This window comes from Centroberyx gerrardi, chromosome 1 (genome assembly GCF_048128805.1).
Source record: "Centroberyx gerrardi isolate f3 chromosome 1, fCenGer3.hap1.cur.20231027, whole genome shotgun sequence".
Taxonomy (NCBI): domain Eukaryota; kingdom Metazoa; phylum Chordata; class Actinopteri; order Beryciformes; family Berycidae; genus Centroberyx; species Centroberyx gerrardi.
In genome coordinates this window covers 6,106,791-6,126,354 of record NC_135997.1, presented here as the reverse complement: position 1 = coordinate 6,126,354, position 19,564 = coordinate 6,106,791, and the positions used below count along the sequence as shown (strand labels likewise).

General features: G+C 39.2%; 1 protein-coding gene across 2 annotated transcripts; it reads right to left on the bottom strand.

Annotated features, from left to right (window-relative positions):
- Positions 1-1,101: 1,101 nt before the first annotated feature.
- On the bottom strand, positions 1,102-19,328 carry LOC139929545 (uncharacterized). 2 transcript variants are annotated; one of them, XM_071922481.2, is made up of 16 exons: positions 19,208-19,279; positions 15,905-16,001; positions 15,598-15,760; positions 14,809-14,999; positions 13,842-13,946; positions 12,663-12,801; positions 8,692-8,842; positions 7,699-7,831; positions 6,633-6,785; positions 5,834-5,871; positions 5,594-5,623; positions 5,299-5,465; positions 4,099-4,571; positions 3,748-3,847; positions 2,939-3,284; positions 1,102-2,506 (listed from the first exon to the last, which is right to left on the bottom strand). In XM_071922481.2, exons 3-16 carry the CDS (start codon positions 15,727-15,729, stop codon positions 2,424-2,426), a joined length of 2,241 nt encoding a protein of 746 aa, XP_071778582.2. In that variant the 5' UTR covers positions 15,730-15,760; positions 15,905-16,001; positions 19,208-19,279; the 3' UTR covers positions 1,102-2,423. The 2 variants fall into 2 exon arrangements, with proteins under 2 accessions (XP_071778582.2, XP_071778581.2); XM_071922480.2 differs by lacking the exon at positions 15,905-16,001 and having other exon boundaries at positions 15,598-15,764; positions 19,208-19,328.
- Between the last annotated feature and the right edge of the window lie 236 nt (positions 19,329-19,564).

The window sequence follows — 19,564 nt, the reverse complement described above, 5'->3', positions numbered from 1 at the left end:
CTTAAAAACCAAGATATTGGTGTCCAGAGATAGTCGAGTGGATTAGCTCAGAGTTTGTTTCCCCACTGGCTGAGGATCAAATCTAACCACAACTTTCTCTCTTGTGTCTCCCCTAATCTGTCCCCCTTGCTAATTTCCTGCTGTCTAAATGATGACTAAAAATACTAAAGATAAAAAAGATATGTGAGTTAGGGCCTGTCAAGTTCAAAACTTTGATCTTTAGAGAGCGAATCAGCATTAAATCATGTTTTTTGAGCTGTAAGCATGGTTACGCAGCTTCTATATAGTGAATAGCATTAATCCTGTACTTCATTTCAACATTTTTTGAATGCATTCGCTTCTAGTGGCAGAAAATTGTTGCGGTGCTTTCTATGGGCTGAAACTTTCAACCATGTTGCACTTCTGGCCGCACCTCAATCAGTGATGTCAAGGCAGGTATTCCACCTTTGGCAGCGACAAATGATTTGCGATCAGAAACTTGTTACTGCCCCCAAGTACAGATGGGTGATCTGTTATCAGTTATGATTTTGCAGAGGTTTTTGGTGAGCGGCCAGAATTTGAGGAACAGATGACAAGCCCTGGCAGAACTAGTTTTGTGATGTTTTGTGAAGGAACTTAAGCAGACACACACACTATTCACCTGATTGGTTTATGCCTGCAGTGGCTGCTTGAAAATGTGCATAAAATAGCCGAAAGGTCGACCCCTCCCCACCGCTACGCTAACAACTTCTCACCTTCCCATAATCCTCTGCAAATTTTTGATGTTTGCTCTTGTTCAGTTTGTATGTGAATTCCCCCTCCCGGTGGACATTCAACTTTAAAGGTAGTTATTTATTATTTATTTGTATAACTTTTGATTATAGTAGCTATTATATAAGGTATTATCTGATTTTTGATTATGATCTTATGAATTACATTTGGTTTCAATCAAATGATAGAGGGTCAGAGGGTAGTTTAAGATAAGCTTAATAACATTATAATAACATTATAGTTATCTAAAGTCAACCTATATCAATACAAGGTACAGTAAATATAGAATATGGTTCAACCGTTCCACCACGTTACGAACTAGTTAGAAAAAAAACACAATATTATTCTGTATAATAGTTTACAATGGCTTGTTTTGAACACTAGACAAAATGTTACATATCTTTTTGTAGCTTTCTGATTTGTCCATAGAATTTATTGCTTTTTAGTCTTTAGAGTATTTACATTTATATGCATAATGTCAACTTAATTGTACTAATAATAATAATTAACATTATTATTTAATGTCAAGTTTAAATAAATTGGGGAAAAAAACACCACATTCTGCAAGGAATAGAACAAAGGAACTTAACAGCATTAAAAAGTTATAGCTCATATTATTATTATTATTCTGTATCTTTCACACTTTACGTAAAGCCAGGCGCACACTACATGACTTTAAGCCCAATTTTGCTGTCCCAAACAAGCTTTTGAGGTCTGAAATGCCCATGTCGGAGCGACTGACCAGGTCTTTGAGTTGTCTCAGACATCTGGAGGTTTTCAAACATGTTTCATTTTGTCTGCAACACTCTTGTAGTGTGAGATACTTAAGACAGGTTTTGAGAACTGTGAGCGGCAATAGCCAATGAAAGCTTCTGAGGAAACCAGGCGGAAGAGGTAGAAAATAAATATTTAGAAACTACTGGTTATGGAATGATATATACTATTTTGATACTCAGTGTACTTATTTATCTTAACTGTTTAGAAAGCACTTTTTAACAGTTGTTTTAAAAAGTGCTATATACATAAAGCTTATTATTATTATTATTATCCTAAATTTCCCCAAGGGGATCAATAAAGTGCCATCTTATCTTATTATTATAATAATTATTATTGTTATCATTATTATTATTATCATTATTATTATGGCTTTATAATTTACCTCCAACTCTCTGCAGAACAGACAACCCATGTTGCCCCCATCTCCCAAACCATTCTCTCTATTCAATTCAATTCGGCATCTAGCCTTCTTCTTTTTCTCTTATTCAGCACAAATGACTACACACACAATAAGTGCTGCGAGCTTCTCTTCCTTCTCAAGCTCCATTTTTGTGCAATCAGGTGAAAAACAAAGTCATGTTTCGCATTTGTTTTGGTGAGACGGGGGGGGCATCGAGATCCCTCACGACCAAATCCAAGCAAAGAATCTTTTAATGATGTGACCCCGCCCCCCCCCCCCCACCCCCACCCCCATCTGTGTCACATCATTTAGTGTGCGTTGGTAAGACAAGAAACTACTTTAATGTGAGCAGTACAAAGATCTTAGGTGTTTGACAGTCATGCAGTGTGCGTCTGAAAAAAACTCAAAGTATACAGTGGTTTTCTATTTTGTATAGGGTTTAGTTTTCAAATGTCCCAATCTTCAGTTTCTGGCTGATCTTCATCGTCCGGTGTGTTCAGTAAAGGAAGATATTTTGAAGAATTATGGTAATGGCAGAACAAATCACTCCCACAGTCATGGCTGAGGCCTCTTCTGGAGCTGGAGGAAGGGAAAAGACAATAGGTTGACTATAGTTATAGTTGTATTTAGAGTTATAGTTAAACATAAAAATCTAGTTAAGAGATAATTCTGTTTGTTTGCACGCAAGTGTGTGTGTGTGTATACATTCTTGGGATTTTGCCAACCAAACTATCAGTCACCAATGCCTTTCATTTTAAAATATTTTCATAGCTCTCATGTTCATTTTGATATGAAACAAGGCACCTGTGCTCTGTAATTTTCCCTCAAAACAGTACAAACATTCCCGAAAACTTCGAAGAAGATTTTTTTTTGTTTGCACATTTACAATGTCATTAACAGCCAATAATCTCTTGTAATCAAAAAACACATTTGGATGGATATTTCACATCATAAATTCTCAAAACAGAAAGAAATGGAGGCATGTTTTTGTCAGTAGAGGATGCATCTTACCATGTGAAGTGGTGGTGTTATGGACAGCTGTGGTGACGGTAGCAGGACCAGTAGTAGTAGTACCAGAAGCAGCAGTAGTTGTAGTAGTAGTAGTAGTAGTAGTAGTAGTAGTAGTAGTAGTAGTAGTAGTAGTAGTAGTAGCAGCAGCAGCAGTAGTGATGACTGCTGTTGTGGTTGGTGCAGGTGTGGTGACCACGAGGCTAATGGGTCCTGATTGGATTGTGTAGGTGGTGGTAAACACGTTGTCAACCAATCCTCGGTTATCAGTGGAACGAGTGCATGGGTCGGGGCATTCCTGAGAGGGCAAGGTGGCTATGCAGAGATACACTGTGCACTCCACAAACATCTGCACAGCACAGAGTAAAGGAATTCAAGTTAACAGTTTGGAGAGAAAGCTTAAAAAACATGTTACAACTTCACAATTCACGATTTTTATGAGATGGATCGCTGCTTGACATAATAACTACACATTTGATCACTATCGCAAACTATTGATTCTTGCCGCACACCAAATCTCTAGAAAAAGTTCTTGGAAGAGCGAACCTGAAGAAGCAGAGGCGAAACGTGCCGTTCGCTCCTAAACTTTTTTATCTCATGTAAAATAAATGAACTTTCTGTGCGGACTTGGAGTGCGGCAAGAATCAAGAAAAGGAGATCATAGTCTACTTTTATTATTTTCTACTTCTTTCACTCATCTTGGAAGATTTAGAAACAATACACAGAAGAGAGGGACTGTAAAAATGTATGTGTGTGTGTGAGTGTGTGTGTGTGTGTGTGTGTGTGAGTGAGAAGGCAGAGAGCAGACAGACCGTTGTTCCTTGTGCTTTTATGGAGCTCATGTCAAGGCGGTAGATCCTGGAATTCTTTCTTGTTGTAATAATCTCTAGTGTGCTACTGGCAGCCGTACACCTGAGAGAGAGAGAGAGAGAGAAAGAGAGAGAGAGAGAGAGAGAGAGAGAGAGAGAGAGAGACAGAGAGAGAGATTGGATTCCATATGACATGACTTCAAACTAAAAGGTGACGTATACAGCAAAAACATATTTACACTCAAAAGTATTTATACTGTGTGAGTGAACATTCCCTTTCAGACTATTCCAGCTCTGTCCCTCTCAACTGGCTCATATTGAACTTTCACAGTCAACTGGTTGATTGTCACTGACCCCTGGTCCAGAATTGGGTGGGAATTGACAAAGTCCTCCGTCTCCGACTCCACGCATTTTCCCACCATCATCTCGGCTCGCTCTATGCTGCAGTTGGACATAACGTGGAGATCCAGCGTGTTGACCTTTGACCCGATGTCCTTGCTGGGGAAGCTGAAATCTTCTGACTTTGGCAATGGCGCCTCTCGCCGCAGTCGCCCAGCAGCCGAAGAGGTGTGGAGGCGGCGAAACCTGGGGACGCGTGTGAATTCTTGAAGGGGCCCGTCTCCCGGGAAGTGGAATTCCATCCACACACGAAAGCTGCCGAAGGCCTCCTTCTCCGTGGGAATGCTGAGCTTGTACTGCGGCCCCGTGGCCTGGACTCCGGGGATGCGGCAGGCCAGGGGGAGGATGAGCGAGGGCAGGCGGCTGACCACACTGTAGGGCCGCACGCTCTGCAAGGTGTTGGTGTAAACCAGCTCTGTACCCGAGTGCTGCAGGACGGGGGGGAAGAGGAGAAGGAGGAGGAATCATTCAGATCAATAAATTCACATTCAGATCAATATAAATCGAGCATTTCTGATTTCAACCCTAGTCTCAGACATGAACTTAATCTAGAGTTGGAAAAGGATGAATGGATGGGTAACTGGATGTTAACTGATTGATTGATTGATTGATTGATTGATTGATTGATTGATTAACTGACAGACAGACAGACAACAGTGGAAGTAACTAATTACATGTAGTCACGTTACTGCAGTTGAGTAGCTTTTTTGTGTATTTCTTTAAGTCACTAATTTTACTTTTAAGTCTGTTTTTACTGAAGTATTGTACTTCACTACATTTTAAATCACATCCATAAGCAACAGAAACTAGGCCAACATAAATTGACCAATTGTGGAGCCATTCGCATTGAATAAGAACAATCTGGCTTTGGAAAATTTGGAAATTACAAAATAAAGGTTACTTTATAGGTTACTACAAATTTTCTAAAATTAAAATAATCTAGTTTGAACTCTGTCCTCTCATCCTTTTAGAGTTACATGGGAAATATCACATCTAACATTGTTCTATTTTCTAAAAAGTAACTCAACAACTTTTACTGAGTACATTTTAAATTATCTTAAGTAAAATATCAGAAAAGTAACACTACTTCTACTTGAGTAGGATATTCTAGTACTCAGAAAGTAGATAGATAGATAGATAGATAGATCCTCTCACCACTATCTTGGTGCCGCAGCCGGTCAGGGAGATGCGTGCGGTCAGGTGTGTGCTGTTGTAGCTGACGGGACAGGTGGGGCTGTTGAGCTGCAGTTCGTCCAGGTTGATGTTCTGCAGTGTGGCCACAGGGAGCACCAGAGTCATCTCCGTCTTCTCACACTTCAGCTCTGCAGGCAGACAGCGGGGGACACTCATGAACAGACAGACAAGACAGGATGAGATGTACTGTATACACCGAGTACTTTGAATTGCACACTAAACACTTGAATGTTATGAAGTTTGCTGTGTTCTCGACCTGTTCCGGCAGGCAGGTCCTTCATTTCCCCTAGAAAGAAAAAAACACAGACTTCTTTTAAAAGTGTAAGCATCTTCTAAAATGTATATTGATAAAGCAAAACCAATATGATGCCTCTGCAACTGTGCACACCCCTGCCCCCTAATCAGCCACTTCAAAGTATTTTAAGAGATAGAAGAGGTATTTTGTGAACTAAAGCATAACTGGCATTCTTATGAAGTTGTGAGCTGAAGTTCTTACTTTGGTACAGCCACACACATCTGGGTTCTGACTGCAAACTGTAAAGACAAGAGGTGCAAATCAGACAGCTTCATTTTCAAGTGAAAGTCAGAAACTCAGGAGGTCATTTCAATAGTGGTAGATTTTCTATTTGCATAGAAACTTAAACTTGTACCTTTAAGTAATTTTAAGTAATCTGAAAGTAACTGAAAATAGTCAAAATACGGTACTGAATTTGGGTAATCCCTTAGATTATGTTACTGATTACAGTTTTGATGTGGTAACCAGGAACTGTAATGGAATACATTTCGTATATACATATATACATTTTCATAAAGTAACCTACCCAACCCTGCGTGTACACATACCAAAGCGCCTTACAGTACATTGACTGCACACATTGTATTTGTTTATGGATGGCCCGATATGCTTATGTCACGCTAAGATTCGATATACAATATAAGGATACAACCACGACACAATGTAATAAATAAAAGTTCAATGACAACAAAGTTTGACTGTGCAGAAGTATGTTTATTTCTGAGCCACAAATCTTTCTAGCAGTGGCATTGGCTTTCTATAATGTAAACAACAATTTAAAAATGTCATTACAAAGTGCAAATAATATAATTTTGATGGAGAGCTTGTGAAATTGTGATGGGCAAGCCGTCTCATTTGTGATTACTACAGCAGAATAAAATGTAGCTAATATCACGATTCATTTTTATGCCCCACGATACGTATTGTCACATTTTTGTATATATTGAATTTTGAGCGTTAGTGCCATGCTCTACCGTTTGAGCTACACAGGACCACCTACCTGTTGGTATTAGCAGCAAAGCAGATGGGCAAGAGAGGGGCTAGTTTGTTCTGGCTGCGGACCCAGGCCATGTCCATGTTGGTCAGGGAGCCGGCTGATTTGAGGCCGGACCTGAAGAGGGCGGGGGGGCCCACCACCGCTATCTCCAACACACTGACAAGGAGAGAAGAAACTTTACAACCAGCACTGAATTTCAGCATTCAAATAATAACTATGTAACACTAACAATTGTATTAATTTAACAGTTTTAGTCTTAAAAAAGTTAAACTAAACAAATACATTAACACACATTCAGGTGTAATCAAGGGACAGGTTGGTCTGTGTATTAGTGAACATCTCCTACCGTATCCCATGTGAGATAATAGTGAGAAATAAGAGAGAAGAGTTTGTCCTGCTCCATAATCATTAAGATATATTACACTATATAGAGAATGAACTGGAAAAGGTAATTGCAACAGTATCCAATACTTCAGTACTTTATGAATCTAACGATGCAGTACATTTTCTGGGTAAGAAGGTCTATATAGTATATTGTAGATATAACATACAGTTCACTTTGCCCCTGAAGCTTAGACAAAGTAGGAGTCCTGGTATTTGTTAGTTGGGCAACACCAGGCCTTATTGGCATGATATCACACTATTGGGACATCTCTAGATTTGGGAGGAAATTGTTGCACAGATGCTGGTAAGACTATCCCAGGCCACTAAATAATTTATATAAAACCTTAAAATGAGTTGCCTTCCACTTTAATGTTGTTCTCCTCTCTCTTTCAGCCCAGGATGCAACTGAAAAATTTACTCTTTTGCTCTGGGACCTATGCAGATGAAGCCATGTTTTATGTGGAGCCCCAAAAAAGAAAAATCATTTTTGTGTCTAGCCTGTAGTTTAATAAACCGGGTCTCAGGTGTTTTCAGGAAACCCAGACTTGTACCAGATTGCACCAAGATAAGTATTTGGACAAGTGTGTCCCCCTGGAACAATGTGTTTTAAGCATTGGGCCTGACTTTTAATACAGAGCACAGACAATACTTGGGAAGATAATATTAAGAGGCACTGTGGGCGCACCTCTCCAGCTCCGAGATGAAGCTGGCGGTCAGGTCGACCTCTTCGTAGGGCAGAACGTATAGTGTTGCGTCCTCCCCGGGAGTTTCACCTGTAGCTATGGGTTCAGCACTGCAGCTAGAAGACGCCTCCTCCACTGCAAGACAGGAGAATAATTCAGTTCAATTCAATTCAATTCAATTCAATTCAATTCAATTGAGTTCAGTTCAGTTCAATTCAATTCAATTCAATTCAATTCAAATGTATCTAAATGTATTGCAAATCAAGCAGATCACACAAACGGAAGTATCTTAAAATTTGGATAAAACTGTAAGTGAACAGCTTGAAAATGGAAACTGGAGACTATTATATGACATTTCCACAGTGGACAGTGGAGAAACTGCAGAAGGAAGGAAGGAAGGAGGAAGGAGAGAAGGAATGGCATGGGACAGAAATGTCAAGGAATAACAAGGACCTAAATTTAAAATATACTGTATATTTATATATATATTTTTTTACTCCTTTTACTCTTTTTAAACGTTACTTCTCCTGTTCTTATGTCCCTTTATTATGTTGGTTATCATGTTTCCGTTATTATCTTTCTTTCTCATGACCCTGAAGTGTTTAAACTGTAGAAAAATGTCCACACTCACGCAGTATGTAGGCCTATTTATGACAGTGTTTAATTTGCACAGCAGCAACGGCAACATACGCGAAGCCCCTGGCCTTCCTCAGCGATTCTGAAACGCTATAGTTTTCTATAGTTTATGTTTTTTGAGTCGGCACCAGAAGAAGTTTAAGTTTTGAGTCGAGCACGCCTATTCTCTTTATTTCCTGAACAGTGTTTCACCATGTTGGTGAAGCACTTTGGGTTACATTGTTGGATGAAATGTCCTACATTTGATTTGATTTGAAATGCTTAGACTGCTGCTGTGCCATGAATGCACCTAACCTTTAATTCCTAACTTACTGAAATCTCTATGCTTTTGCCCCATTTATTCAGCTAGACAGACTCACCAGTGAGAGAGAGGTGCACAGGGACGGAGCTGAGCGGCCGGTTGTCCGTGACGTGGCTCATTTTGGGCACGGGAAGTCTGTCCTCCACCATCAGGACCAGGGGGTACTGCCCCGCTGACGCGTCTCCGGTGAATGACAACATACATTTTTCCTGGTAAAGAGTGTTTGGTCACACAACTAACTATGTACAGTTTTCACCAAGCAATTTATGTGAAAGAATACAGGTTATCTACAGATCCTTGAAAAGTCTTAAAATGTCTTACATTTAATGCTCTGCATTCAAGGCTTTAAAGGTCTAAAATACTGTTAAACATCCTTTAGGGTTTAAATAGTTTTAGAGGTCTTACAATTTTTATTCTATTTATTTTATTCTATAGGTCTATATGTTTATATTCTGATAGGTCTGCATGATTTTTTACATTTTATTGTATTTTTGTTCATATTGGTCATTTCTATCATTTCTATTAAACGTTATTAAAACGTCTTAAAGTTGTTGAAATCTACAGACACACTGGAGTAAACCAGTTCCAGTAAATTAATTTGACAAAATATATGGATTTGGATGGATTTTGTATGTTGTGTAGTGGCAGCTGAAGCTGAAGTAGTGTAGAGAAGAACAGGTGAAGTAAAGAAGGGAAAAACAGCTGATGGAGCAGCCCATCCTTTATCATGGTTTTGGATCCTCCTGGTCTTTTCGTCATTTATTGTCATTTGTCATTTATTTCCTAAAATGCACTAGTCACTAAAAATAGCGACTAGTGTTTATGTTTTAGTCACCATTAATTATTATGAAGTAAAAGTACTAGTGCATAATTTTTAGTGACTAGAGCCTGAACAGCCTGAACAACAACCCTAACACATTGTTAAAACACTACGTGCAAGGCATCATGGGCTGTTGCCTCGAGACAACATGGTGGTGCCGGTCCAATAAGATTTTACTGCGACAAGTTTGGTGGACTGGACCAACAATCTTTGCCCGATTCGTGAAAAAAAAAAAAACAATAGTGCAGGTCCTTGCTGAACTATGAAAATATCTGTGAAGTTTGATTCTGAGCGGATCAGAACAGTGTAAGTTCTGCACGTTAGTCACAGACAGGCAGGCAGACAGACAGACAGACAGACAGACAGACAGACATAATGTACATACTGCACATACATAAACCCGTAGGTGCAATAAAGTGTTTGGGCCAAGCCATGAAAATGCACCTTGCCAACAGCTTTCAAAATATCCGGAACTGTCCTGCTGATAAGACTGCGAAGCCCTGAAGGCCGCAGCACATGTCTGGAAGTGTTGACAGCAGATTAACAGTGCCAAGTATTGTATAGGAACTTTGAGTGGCAGGCACAATCTCTTCCTTGAGCTCGATGAGCTTTGTGAATTGGACGCACGCTGTAATGAACCTCATATGTATAGAAAGGGGTCATTTGTTCTCTGAAACGCATATGGATAACTTCATTTAAATATGCATAAACAGCGATGGCGCACTGTCTCTATTTCCTTGGCAGCGCAATTAAATGCATGTGATGACCCTCCCAAAGCCTTCAGACCATCAGTGTGTCTCTCTCTCCTCACTTAATGCACACCTTTTGTTCTGTTCTTTTGGTTTGTGTTTAGTTATTTTCCCTTAAGTTTTAGTTAATAAATCATTGTTTTAACTTTTACTTTGGCGTATGTCTCCCCTCATTGTTACTTCCTTGAGCTGGGTTGTAACATGCGCTTTCCACCCACTGCAGGTAGTTTGTGAATCACATGGGGTTTTTTTTTCTGTTTTTTGGGATGGTTTAAAGGCCACAAAAGTCAGTCCTTTTGTGAATTCACCCCTGAGAGTTCCTGACGACAGGTATTTTTTTTTATTTCTAAGCAAGCCTGTTTTAGAGGTTGGAGACACTGTGTGCTACTGAGCACAAACGTTGGGACACATTGACTTACAGATGATGGAAGCCAAGTTAAGGTTAATATTCAAGATCCACGTTCCTACCAAACTGAAAGAAGGCATTGGACCTGACAGATTTATACTGTTGTCAAACATAGAGGATTTTCTGTACTGCCTGGAGGAAATTCCTCTCCTTTGACAAAAATTACTAATAATTGATAATGACTATACTGCAGCAGTGTTGGTGAAAAGGAGGGCATGTACCCAGATCAACAGAAGAGAAAACGATTTCCAAAAACATTTACTTAAGATGCTTACGATGCATGTGTGTGTTCTTGCACTATAATCTATGATAGTGCAAAGCAAGCTGGTGAGGACCAGCACTCAAAAGGCAAAGGAACTTCTACCCTGGGAAGTGGCAGATGGATGTCAACAGAGAGCTAAATTAAGATACCAAGAGAGGAAAGCTTTGGGAAGTGAAGAGGATAGAGCGAAGAGGACAGAGCCTGATAGGATGGAGAGCTTACCTTCTCCCTCTTAATGTCACTGTTTTCATACGACTAATAACTATCTGATCTATTTTAAGACAGTCAAAGGTTTCTTCGTCCTGTTTACTAGCATGTTTAGGGTTAGTTTCTTCTTAGATTTTACATGATATTAAGTGATATAAGAAAATAACCCACTGTTCTCACGCTATGGGTTTCAGATTCAAGATGAGTTTTTATCATAAATTCATCCCCAATGAACCATTTAGTTATGAATAACTCCACTAAACATTATCTCTTTTACACAGTGACTGGTCTATAAAGGACACAGGCAGTGGGCTACCATTAGGTATAATTGCGCTCATCTTCTTCTGTATGTTAACGAGGTCAAATCTAACGACTAGATGGGAGGGTTTCTCATACGATGACATATAGCAGCAGGGGTGGGTAGTCAAACACTGAAAACTGGGTTTCCAACGTGGAGCGGTGAGACAAACACCTAGTCGGTCCTTAGGGACTCTTCTCCCACTCATGTCCTTTTCTCAGCAGCTGCTCTTTCTGGCTGCTTCTTTATCTGCCTTCACACGGTGATGTAAACCCTGACCACAAAGCCCCAACTCCCCAAGTAAGCTGCTGGTAATGTGACTACAAAACCACAGCACCCAACCTCCTCAGGTCAAGGAAACAGAACTGGAATTGAATTGGAATGTCAGGAAACAGTGAAATTCCACTTCTAAGAGAGTTTGTCTTGAAACATTATGAATAAAAAAAAAAGACAGTTAAACAAATCTAATGCATTCAATCATAATGTATGTATTAAGATTACATGTTATGCATGAAATACCACCTGAAAGGTCCCTTTAACATTTTCTGATATTCAGTATTGATAATATGTAATACTATGTGTAATCTCAGATATGTGGTAAGAAAAAACAAAAAACTGGAATTTCACAGAATTTCATTGAATTAAATTAAACTTTCTGAAATTCCAATTAATTCCAATTCTTCAGTTGAATTGGAATTGATGGGTTCATTCATGAATTGATCCCAACCCTGCTACAAAGTTAACAAATCGGTGAGTGCTGGACCACAGTATTAGGTCAGGACGTACTGGTGCTCACTACCTCTGGTGGGACTGTAAGTCTCTGGCCTATGCTTGCTCACATTTCCCAATATGAGCCCTCTCCTAGCTTCCCTAACTCAGTAATAATGCTTTCCGTATCTTGGTCCCTCTTCATTACTAAGCCAATTTCATACATAGTGTTCTCTTATTATGGGTAAAGTTTCTGTTCGTTTAACTCAAGTGTCTCAAGTCCAAGGCCTCCACCATCCTGTCGCACTTGCATTACAATATTCCTAGGCACTGATGAAAAAATATGACAATTAAAAGTGAAAAGATAAAGTCTCAGCAAAGCACGACAGAGCCCAGCCAAGCAGGAGTTAGCGTCTCAAGGAACAGGTGAAACCAGGTATCATGAATACCAAGATGAAACAACAGGGTGAATATGGTATTTTTAATGTGTCATGTCATCAATCATGAGTCACGTGAAGGAATCTGCTTTGACGAAAACGTGGCCGATTCCGTTCTCGACAGTACAGCAGAGCGACTCACCTCATCCAGTTCTATGAAGGAGTGCAGAGAGCAGTTGAGGCACTCTCCCTGGTCAGCGCGGGCGAAGCGACAGACCACCTTGTCCCCGTCCAGGTCCTTCACTGACAGGCGGATGTGGTGAGGGCAGTTCACTCGGGCCCTGCTCGCAAAACACAAGCGTCATGCAGCCATGAGGTGCAGAAACAGAGAGAAAAACACACCCAGACTGGTAAAATACAGCCACAACAGAGGAGGTAAACTGAAGTGGAAATGTTGAAAGTGAGGTTTTAGAAATGCTTTGACTGCACAGGATGGATAGAGATGTCAGATGTCATTATAGAAGAATGCTGCTCATATTTTCCTCCAGCAAAGAGGTTATGTTTTCATTTTGTCTGCCTGTCACAGAATATCTAAAAAATGTATGAATGGATTTCCATGAAATTTGGTGCACAGATAGGCCTTGGACCAAGGAATTGATTAGATTTTGGTGGTGATCCGGATCTCACATTTCTGCCATTAGGTGATTATTTATAGTTTTTTAGCCATAACTAGGAAACTAGATAGAGACTTCAAATCCTATGGGTATGTTTTCAGGGTCAAGAAATCAATTTAATTCAAAATTTAAGTAATAGAAGTTGAAGTTGAAGTTGAATTTATTATATTCTTGCTCACAGTTAAAACTGAATAAAAGCATAATTTACATAAGAGTGTGGGCCTATATGAAAGTATGCAGACAAATAAATACATAAAAACATCCTTCTTCCTTATCATCCATTTCCCATTTTCTTTTCCCTTCCCTTTTAGGAATGGTGTCTTTGTGTGTAAGAGCAAGCTGAAGAACTGTTTGTTCAGCGTTGCATAGAGTTGCTCCAGGGTATATTTCAGAAATTTTGTCTCCACACAGTACAGCGAGGGTCCCTCGGGTCCTCTAATCCCAACGTCCCAGTTAAGACTGATGGGTGACGGGGCTTTTGCTGTCACTGCACCTTCCCCAAAGCATCAGATCAGCTGAATCAGTTGAAACTTTTAAAACCCGTCTTAAATCCTATTTTTATTCGCTGGCTTTTCACTGTGTCTGACATGTTCTTTTATGCTCTATTGCTCTTATTCTGTGCTTTTAATTATGCCCTTAATTTTGCTGTTGGTGTTTCTCTGTCCCCTTTTTCTGTGCGTGTGTGTGTGTGTGTGTGTGTGTGTTACCTCAGAGGAGGTGGGAGGGCAACATAAGGAGGTTGGTTTAGTCTCCCACTGTTCTCCCGAATTTTGGGTGCCGCCTTCAGTGATACATAAAATTCCACATTGGACCTGGTCATTAGAAAAAAGAAGAAAAAAAAACTGTGTATTGGAATAACATTTGAAAATCATTTTATTGATTTCACCTGAAGTGGTTTGACTCAACAAATCCCTGCATCAAATGCCACGTTAAATTACTGAAATAACAGATTATTATTGATTTATGACAGTATTGAGTAAGTATGCAGATTAGAAGTTTATTTGCCAAAGGTGAGACATCTGGATAGTAATATATGAAATTAGAATAGCTTTTGTTGTGTATTTGTGAATGGGATTGTATTATGATAGTTGCAGACCAGATGTTCAGATTCATTGTGTATGAGAAGCAAACTAGGCCTGCGATGCAATGAGAAAAGTTGAAAAAATATGCAAATGAGCATGTTGTACACGGTGCGAGAACCAATCATATTCAGGCAAAATTCTGGGGATTATTGGTCTTCCAGTTGTTTAACATTACGGGAAGTAGCCTGAAATACTTTAACTGCTAACTAAAGCTAAACACGTTAGCGTCCAAATAGCTGTAGCCAGTTAGCTAGCTAGCTATAGTAAGGCACAATGTCAAGATTATGTTTTCCACAACTATGCTGATGGATTATATCTGGGCAAAATGAAAAGAAGAAAATTATTAAATACAAAAAAGTTTTCCTTAAACAAACAATGTTAAACAAACTGAGAATTTACTCGGATGCTTGTCGCCAAAACACACCCAATGAAATGAAATGACCACAAGCAACGACTTTTGAGTGGACTGAGTGCACTTTGTAGGCTATGTACCAGGAGAAATCTGTGGTACATACTAACATACATGTGGTACAAACACATCGATACATTTGAGATTGAGATTAAAGGACCGGACAATTAGTGAGTCTCCTACCCCAAAGTCACGGTGGCGTTGTAGTTACTGGGAACAGTTTTCTGCCACTGGCGGACGCACCAGCCCGAGTCGGGCTTTGAGCCGTTGAAGGGGATGGAGGCAGGGTGGAGCACACAGTCCTCTCCTGCGGCGCACAGCCCAGACAGATCTGGACAGGGATTGGCTGCGATCACGCTGAAATGAGCCCGCACCTACGGGAAGGGAAGAGTCAAATTAAAGAATACCAAACGCCGCCACACATTTAAAATGATAGCTGGAATTACAGTGCAAATTAGTATTTAGACACACAATCCATTCAAAGTATTTTGCATTACCAAACAACACTGATTTTATGACTAAACCAAGAGAATTCAGCTGATGATGAACATCTCTTTGTGTACAATATAACTCACAAAACCTAAATCACAAGCATTTGCAGTCATTGTCATTTAATAGATGTTTGGTGTGAGATACTGTGGGACAGTGGCTGTATTTTGATTCTAACTACGTGTTCCAAAACTTAATATGTACAAGATATATTTTCCAAACATAATATTTTACAAGATATATTCTACAGTTAAAACAAAAATAAGGTGAGGAAATCCTGGCCAAGTTAATGGAATGGCAAAAATGGAACAGCGTGAGATGTAATTACACCTGCAACAACAGCACAGTGTTGCCTGTCTTAAAATAACTCCGCATAAATTCCTTGCAACATTTGAATGGTGTAAAAACAATCGCCTCAAACAATCGCCTCTGAAGTTTGAGACATTTGGAAAATAAAATGACGGGAAAGAAAACGCTGCCCACCGTTTCCCCCCCGTCGCTGTCCAGGGGCACAACGTGAACCACCAGACCCAGAGAAGAGGCTTCGCAGGCCTGGCCCGACCAGAGCAGAGTCAGGCCCTGCAACAGGATTCCCAGCACGAGTCTATCCAACATCTCAGCTTCTTATTCAGACGGGACGCTTGGGCTCTCTGGAAATACACATAGTCAGTACTGATTAAACAAAGCTAGAGAATCCATTTCCAATGTGCTTTATACCATTATAACATCCAATAAATAGACCTTAAATCAGACACATGTACATATCAAATCGTGGTAGTCTAAGACCTACCAGGCATAGTGATGCCTGGCATGGTATTTTCTGAAACGCTTCAGTGAGGTGGAGATGTGGTGTGAGACGAGGATGTTACGGAAATCACCCTCTTACTCTTTCGAATAAGCGTGAGAGATAATAGACACGTGTGATGCGAGGGATACAAAAACATAAACCTGCACCACTGCAATTCCTGGTATGACTCCCTGCCCTCCTATAGAATTTTTTATTGCCTTACGTTAAGAAAATAGTAGCCTATCGACAGCAACAATCTCTCTCTTCAGGGTGTAAAGCAAGATGTTCCTGTTGACTCCTTTAAATAAAAAACAGGCACCAATAATCACTAGAATACAGGTGCTAGTACTCACATGGTCTGATTAGCAGAGAGTACTAGATATAAAAATAGAGCACAAGGAGATACCATCAATAGAGAAGCAATTATAGTACATTATCAATACAAAAATCTGTACAATACATAAGGATTAGAAACAACAACCAGAGAATATCTGTTTATTAAAAAGGTCTGAGGTCAAAGTCTTCATTGAGACATTGATCTCATTGTTCTCACTAATGTTTTACTTAATGAATCTTTGTTCCTGTGGGTCTGCACCCCATTAATATCGGTGTGTGTTTCAATTCATCTCTGAATTATTTTTTTTCTGCCCCGCCTGTTGCCCTGCCTGCCCTTAATATAGCATGGTTAAAATTATGGATGAGATGATATATCAAAATTCAATGTATCGCTCAATGTATCGCTATCGATCGTATCATTGTTATTTACATTGTAGCAAGCCAATGCCATCGCTAGAAAGATTTGTGGCTCAGAAACAAACATAAATCTGCACAGTCGCACTTTGTTGTCACTGAACTTTTATTTGTGACATCGTTGTATCGAATCGTGAACCCCACGTCGCGTATCGAATCGTAATGGGAGATAAGCATCGTCCCGTCCCATGGGTGTGACCAAAATAAAAGGAAGCTCAGCATCAAAACTTCCCGCAATGATAGTGAACCTATTATGGAGTAGAGTGGGATTTCCTGGGATGTTTCTGTCTCATCCCACCTCATAGAGGGCACAGTAACGCTAATCAGTATGTACAATCATTTTGACATACTACTCAGAATACTGAGTGACCAGTGTTATGGAGGAATTATTATTTTGCAAAAGAAATTTTGTGCTTAACAACAGTATTTAAACAGGAGAAATAAGATTACTATTCACCAAGTCGTTTGTACATTACATTTGTTTGAATCAAAGTCTGAAACCAAGATATATTATACTGTATGTCATATGAAACTTCACTATTCACTCTCAGTTTCTCCATTATTAAAGGCTTTCTGGCCATAGCCTATTCTATTATGAATGCATATTTTTCTAGTCTTTTCTTAAAAACAATCTGGACCCCGTCCATTCTTTGTACTTGTACGCCTATTGTCAAGCTGTCATTTCTTTACAGATATTAACATTGATCTAATTCACGAGCAATAAAGATTTGTTTATACACTGAGGCAGCTGAGTGATTAAGTCCCTGGTTTCTGGACGTTAACACTGAATCCCACCACAGCTTTCTGTACTCCGTCTCCCAGTGGACTACTGTCCTCTCTCCTCAGGATTTCATTCAAATCTTTCCTGTATGATTTTTGAGTTACAAATGTCCGCATGTCAGTAGTTGATGCTGGTTCTGTTCTGTACTAATTGACCTTAGCAATCCTTCTTGATCTCAAACTCTTTATTGACCATCTTTCAAGTCAAATTCATTACAGAAACATCATCAGTGGTGGTGCGGCTTCTCCTTGGCTGCTCCAACATGTAGATTCAAAACAAGAGACGGTCAGGCCTTGACTTGCTTTTATGCCTGTATGTCCTTTTATTATTGGAGTTTTTATTGCTGTTACTGTTCGTTTTATGCTTTTAAATCATTTATAAAGCACTTTGTAATTGTGTTTTGAAAGGATTCATATTATCTAATAATATTAGATAATGTATAATGTATTATATTGTTAAACTGTGATAAAAATGTCCCTCTTAACGGGCCAAAAATGTAATAAAACTTATTACTGTATTAAATTACATCAAATTATTACATTAATTGGTGATTGTTATAAGAGGTGTAACATATTTTAAACTGATGATGCAATAATAATGACTAATGGTGTAATATCTCCACTTATTACAATATATTATTATATAATAAAAATGTTACAGAATAATCGCTGTTTTATGTAATAATGTGATGTCATTATATTATTAGGAAATACATTACATTAACAGGTTTTACTACATCTTGACAAGTTATCACATTATCCAGCAGCCCTAAGATTCTGTGCTGATATTAAATGTTTGCTGGGTAAACCTTTCAGAGGAAATAGTTTGAATAGTAACATTACTGATCTGACAGGCCCATGCTTTTACTTTCCTTTTCTTAAAGTTTCCTACTGACAATCCTCCAAATCTATTCATAGTATTCTGTTCCATCACCACACGGCCATCTTGGTAGGAAAATAACAGGTGATTGTAATAAATTAACAGGTGATTATAATCAAATGACAGCCACAGCCAATGAGCTGTGTACATGGCAAAGCACCATATTGGTAGGAAATGTATGTGACATCATGGGAATAGTATACAATACATTTCACCTGATTCAAGAGCACATTTGACTGTCTGGTATGCCGACCTTCCAGCATAATATTTTAATCAACAGACAATAGTGACTGACTCATTGAGTGACTCACAAACTGTTAATGCTTCATCAGATTTTAACAATTTGAAATCATGACTCCCCATCTTCTCTTGTAGACTAAAAACTTCAAGATGTAACTCCTGTCACTCGCTTCCAACTGAAGGATTTTCCCTTTCAGTATAGTTTGCTCTCTAAAACAAACAAAAAATCCCTTCTCTCTCATTAGCTCTTATTCTAGTTCAACTCCAAGCACTTGATCTTTCTATATCGCAGGACGAGTAAAGACACTGAGGACTTTGCTTTACTGTTGGTTGCTTATGTTTGATGGAATACGAGTTGAAGCTTGTTTTACGGCTGTACTCATTGTACACACTTAATGCCTAAAAAATAAATGTAAAAGTGTTTATTACCCAAATTGTTACGGTGCTCAATTTTTATGGGTAGTGAAACTATTGAATCATATAACCAGCCAGACAACTAATTATAAAATGCCAGGAGGACTAATGTTGATCTTAAGTACAAAGATTAAAATCAGTTTGCTTTGGAAATGTAGTTATAAAATAAAGTCCACTTGTTTACATTCATGTAAACACAAAATACAAGAGGTGTAGTACAGAAACAAAACAATTCCCATTACCTTGGAGAATGCCAGATGCCAAAACACAAATCTTTGCCGCTTTCCTCCAAAAGTTTCAAAGTCCCACTTAATTCGACTGGTTTCGGCTAATTTGGCTCCTATTAACAGAAGCTGCTGATCCTTTTGTCAGTATGTTCCTTTACTGCAGATGCAGGTGGAGTTAAACCTAATTTTGGTCGGGACAGAATGACGTTAAACTGGCTAGACCAGAGATTGGAAAGAGGTATGACAATAGCTAGGTGACAAAGGGAGGGTTCATAGCAGTATCTGAGATGACGGAGCTCCCATTCACAATGGAAAAACAAATCTGGCCTCACATGATTCTTCCATTAATGCACATATCAAGTGTAAAGTGTG

Coding starts and splice junctions, on each gene's coding strand:
- LOC139929545 (XM_071922480.2), bottom strand. CDS start 15,729: ATGTTGGATAGACTCGTGCTGGGAATCCTGTTGCAGGGCCTGACTCTG. Junction 8,843..12,662: donor CCTTCATAGAACTGGATGAG/GTGAGTCGCTCT, acceptor ACTCTTTACCAG/GAAAAATGTATGTTGTCATT. Junction 6,786..7,698: donor TTCATCTCGGAGCTGGAGAG/GTGCGCCCACAG, acceptor TCTCCTTGTCAG/TGTGTTGGAGATAGCGGTGG.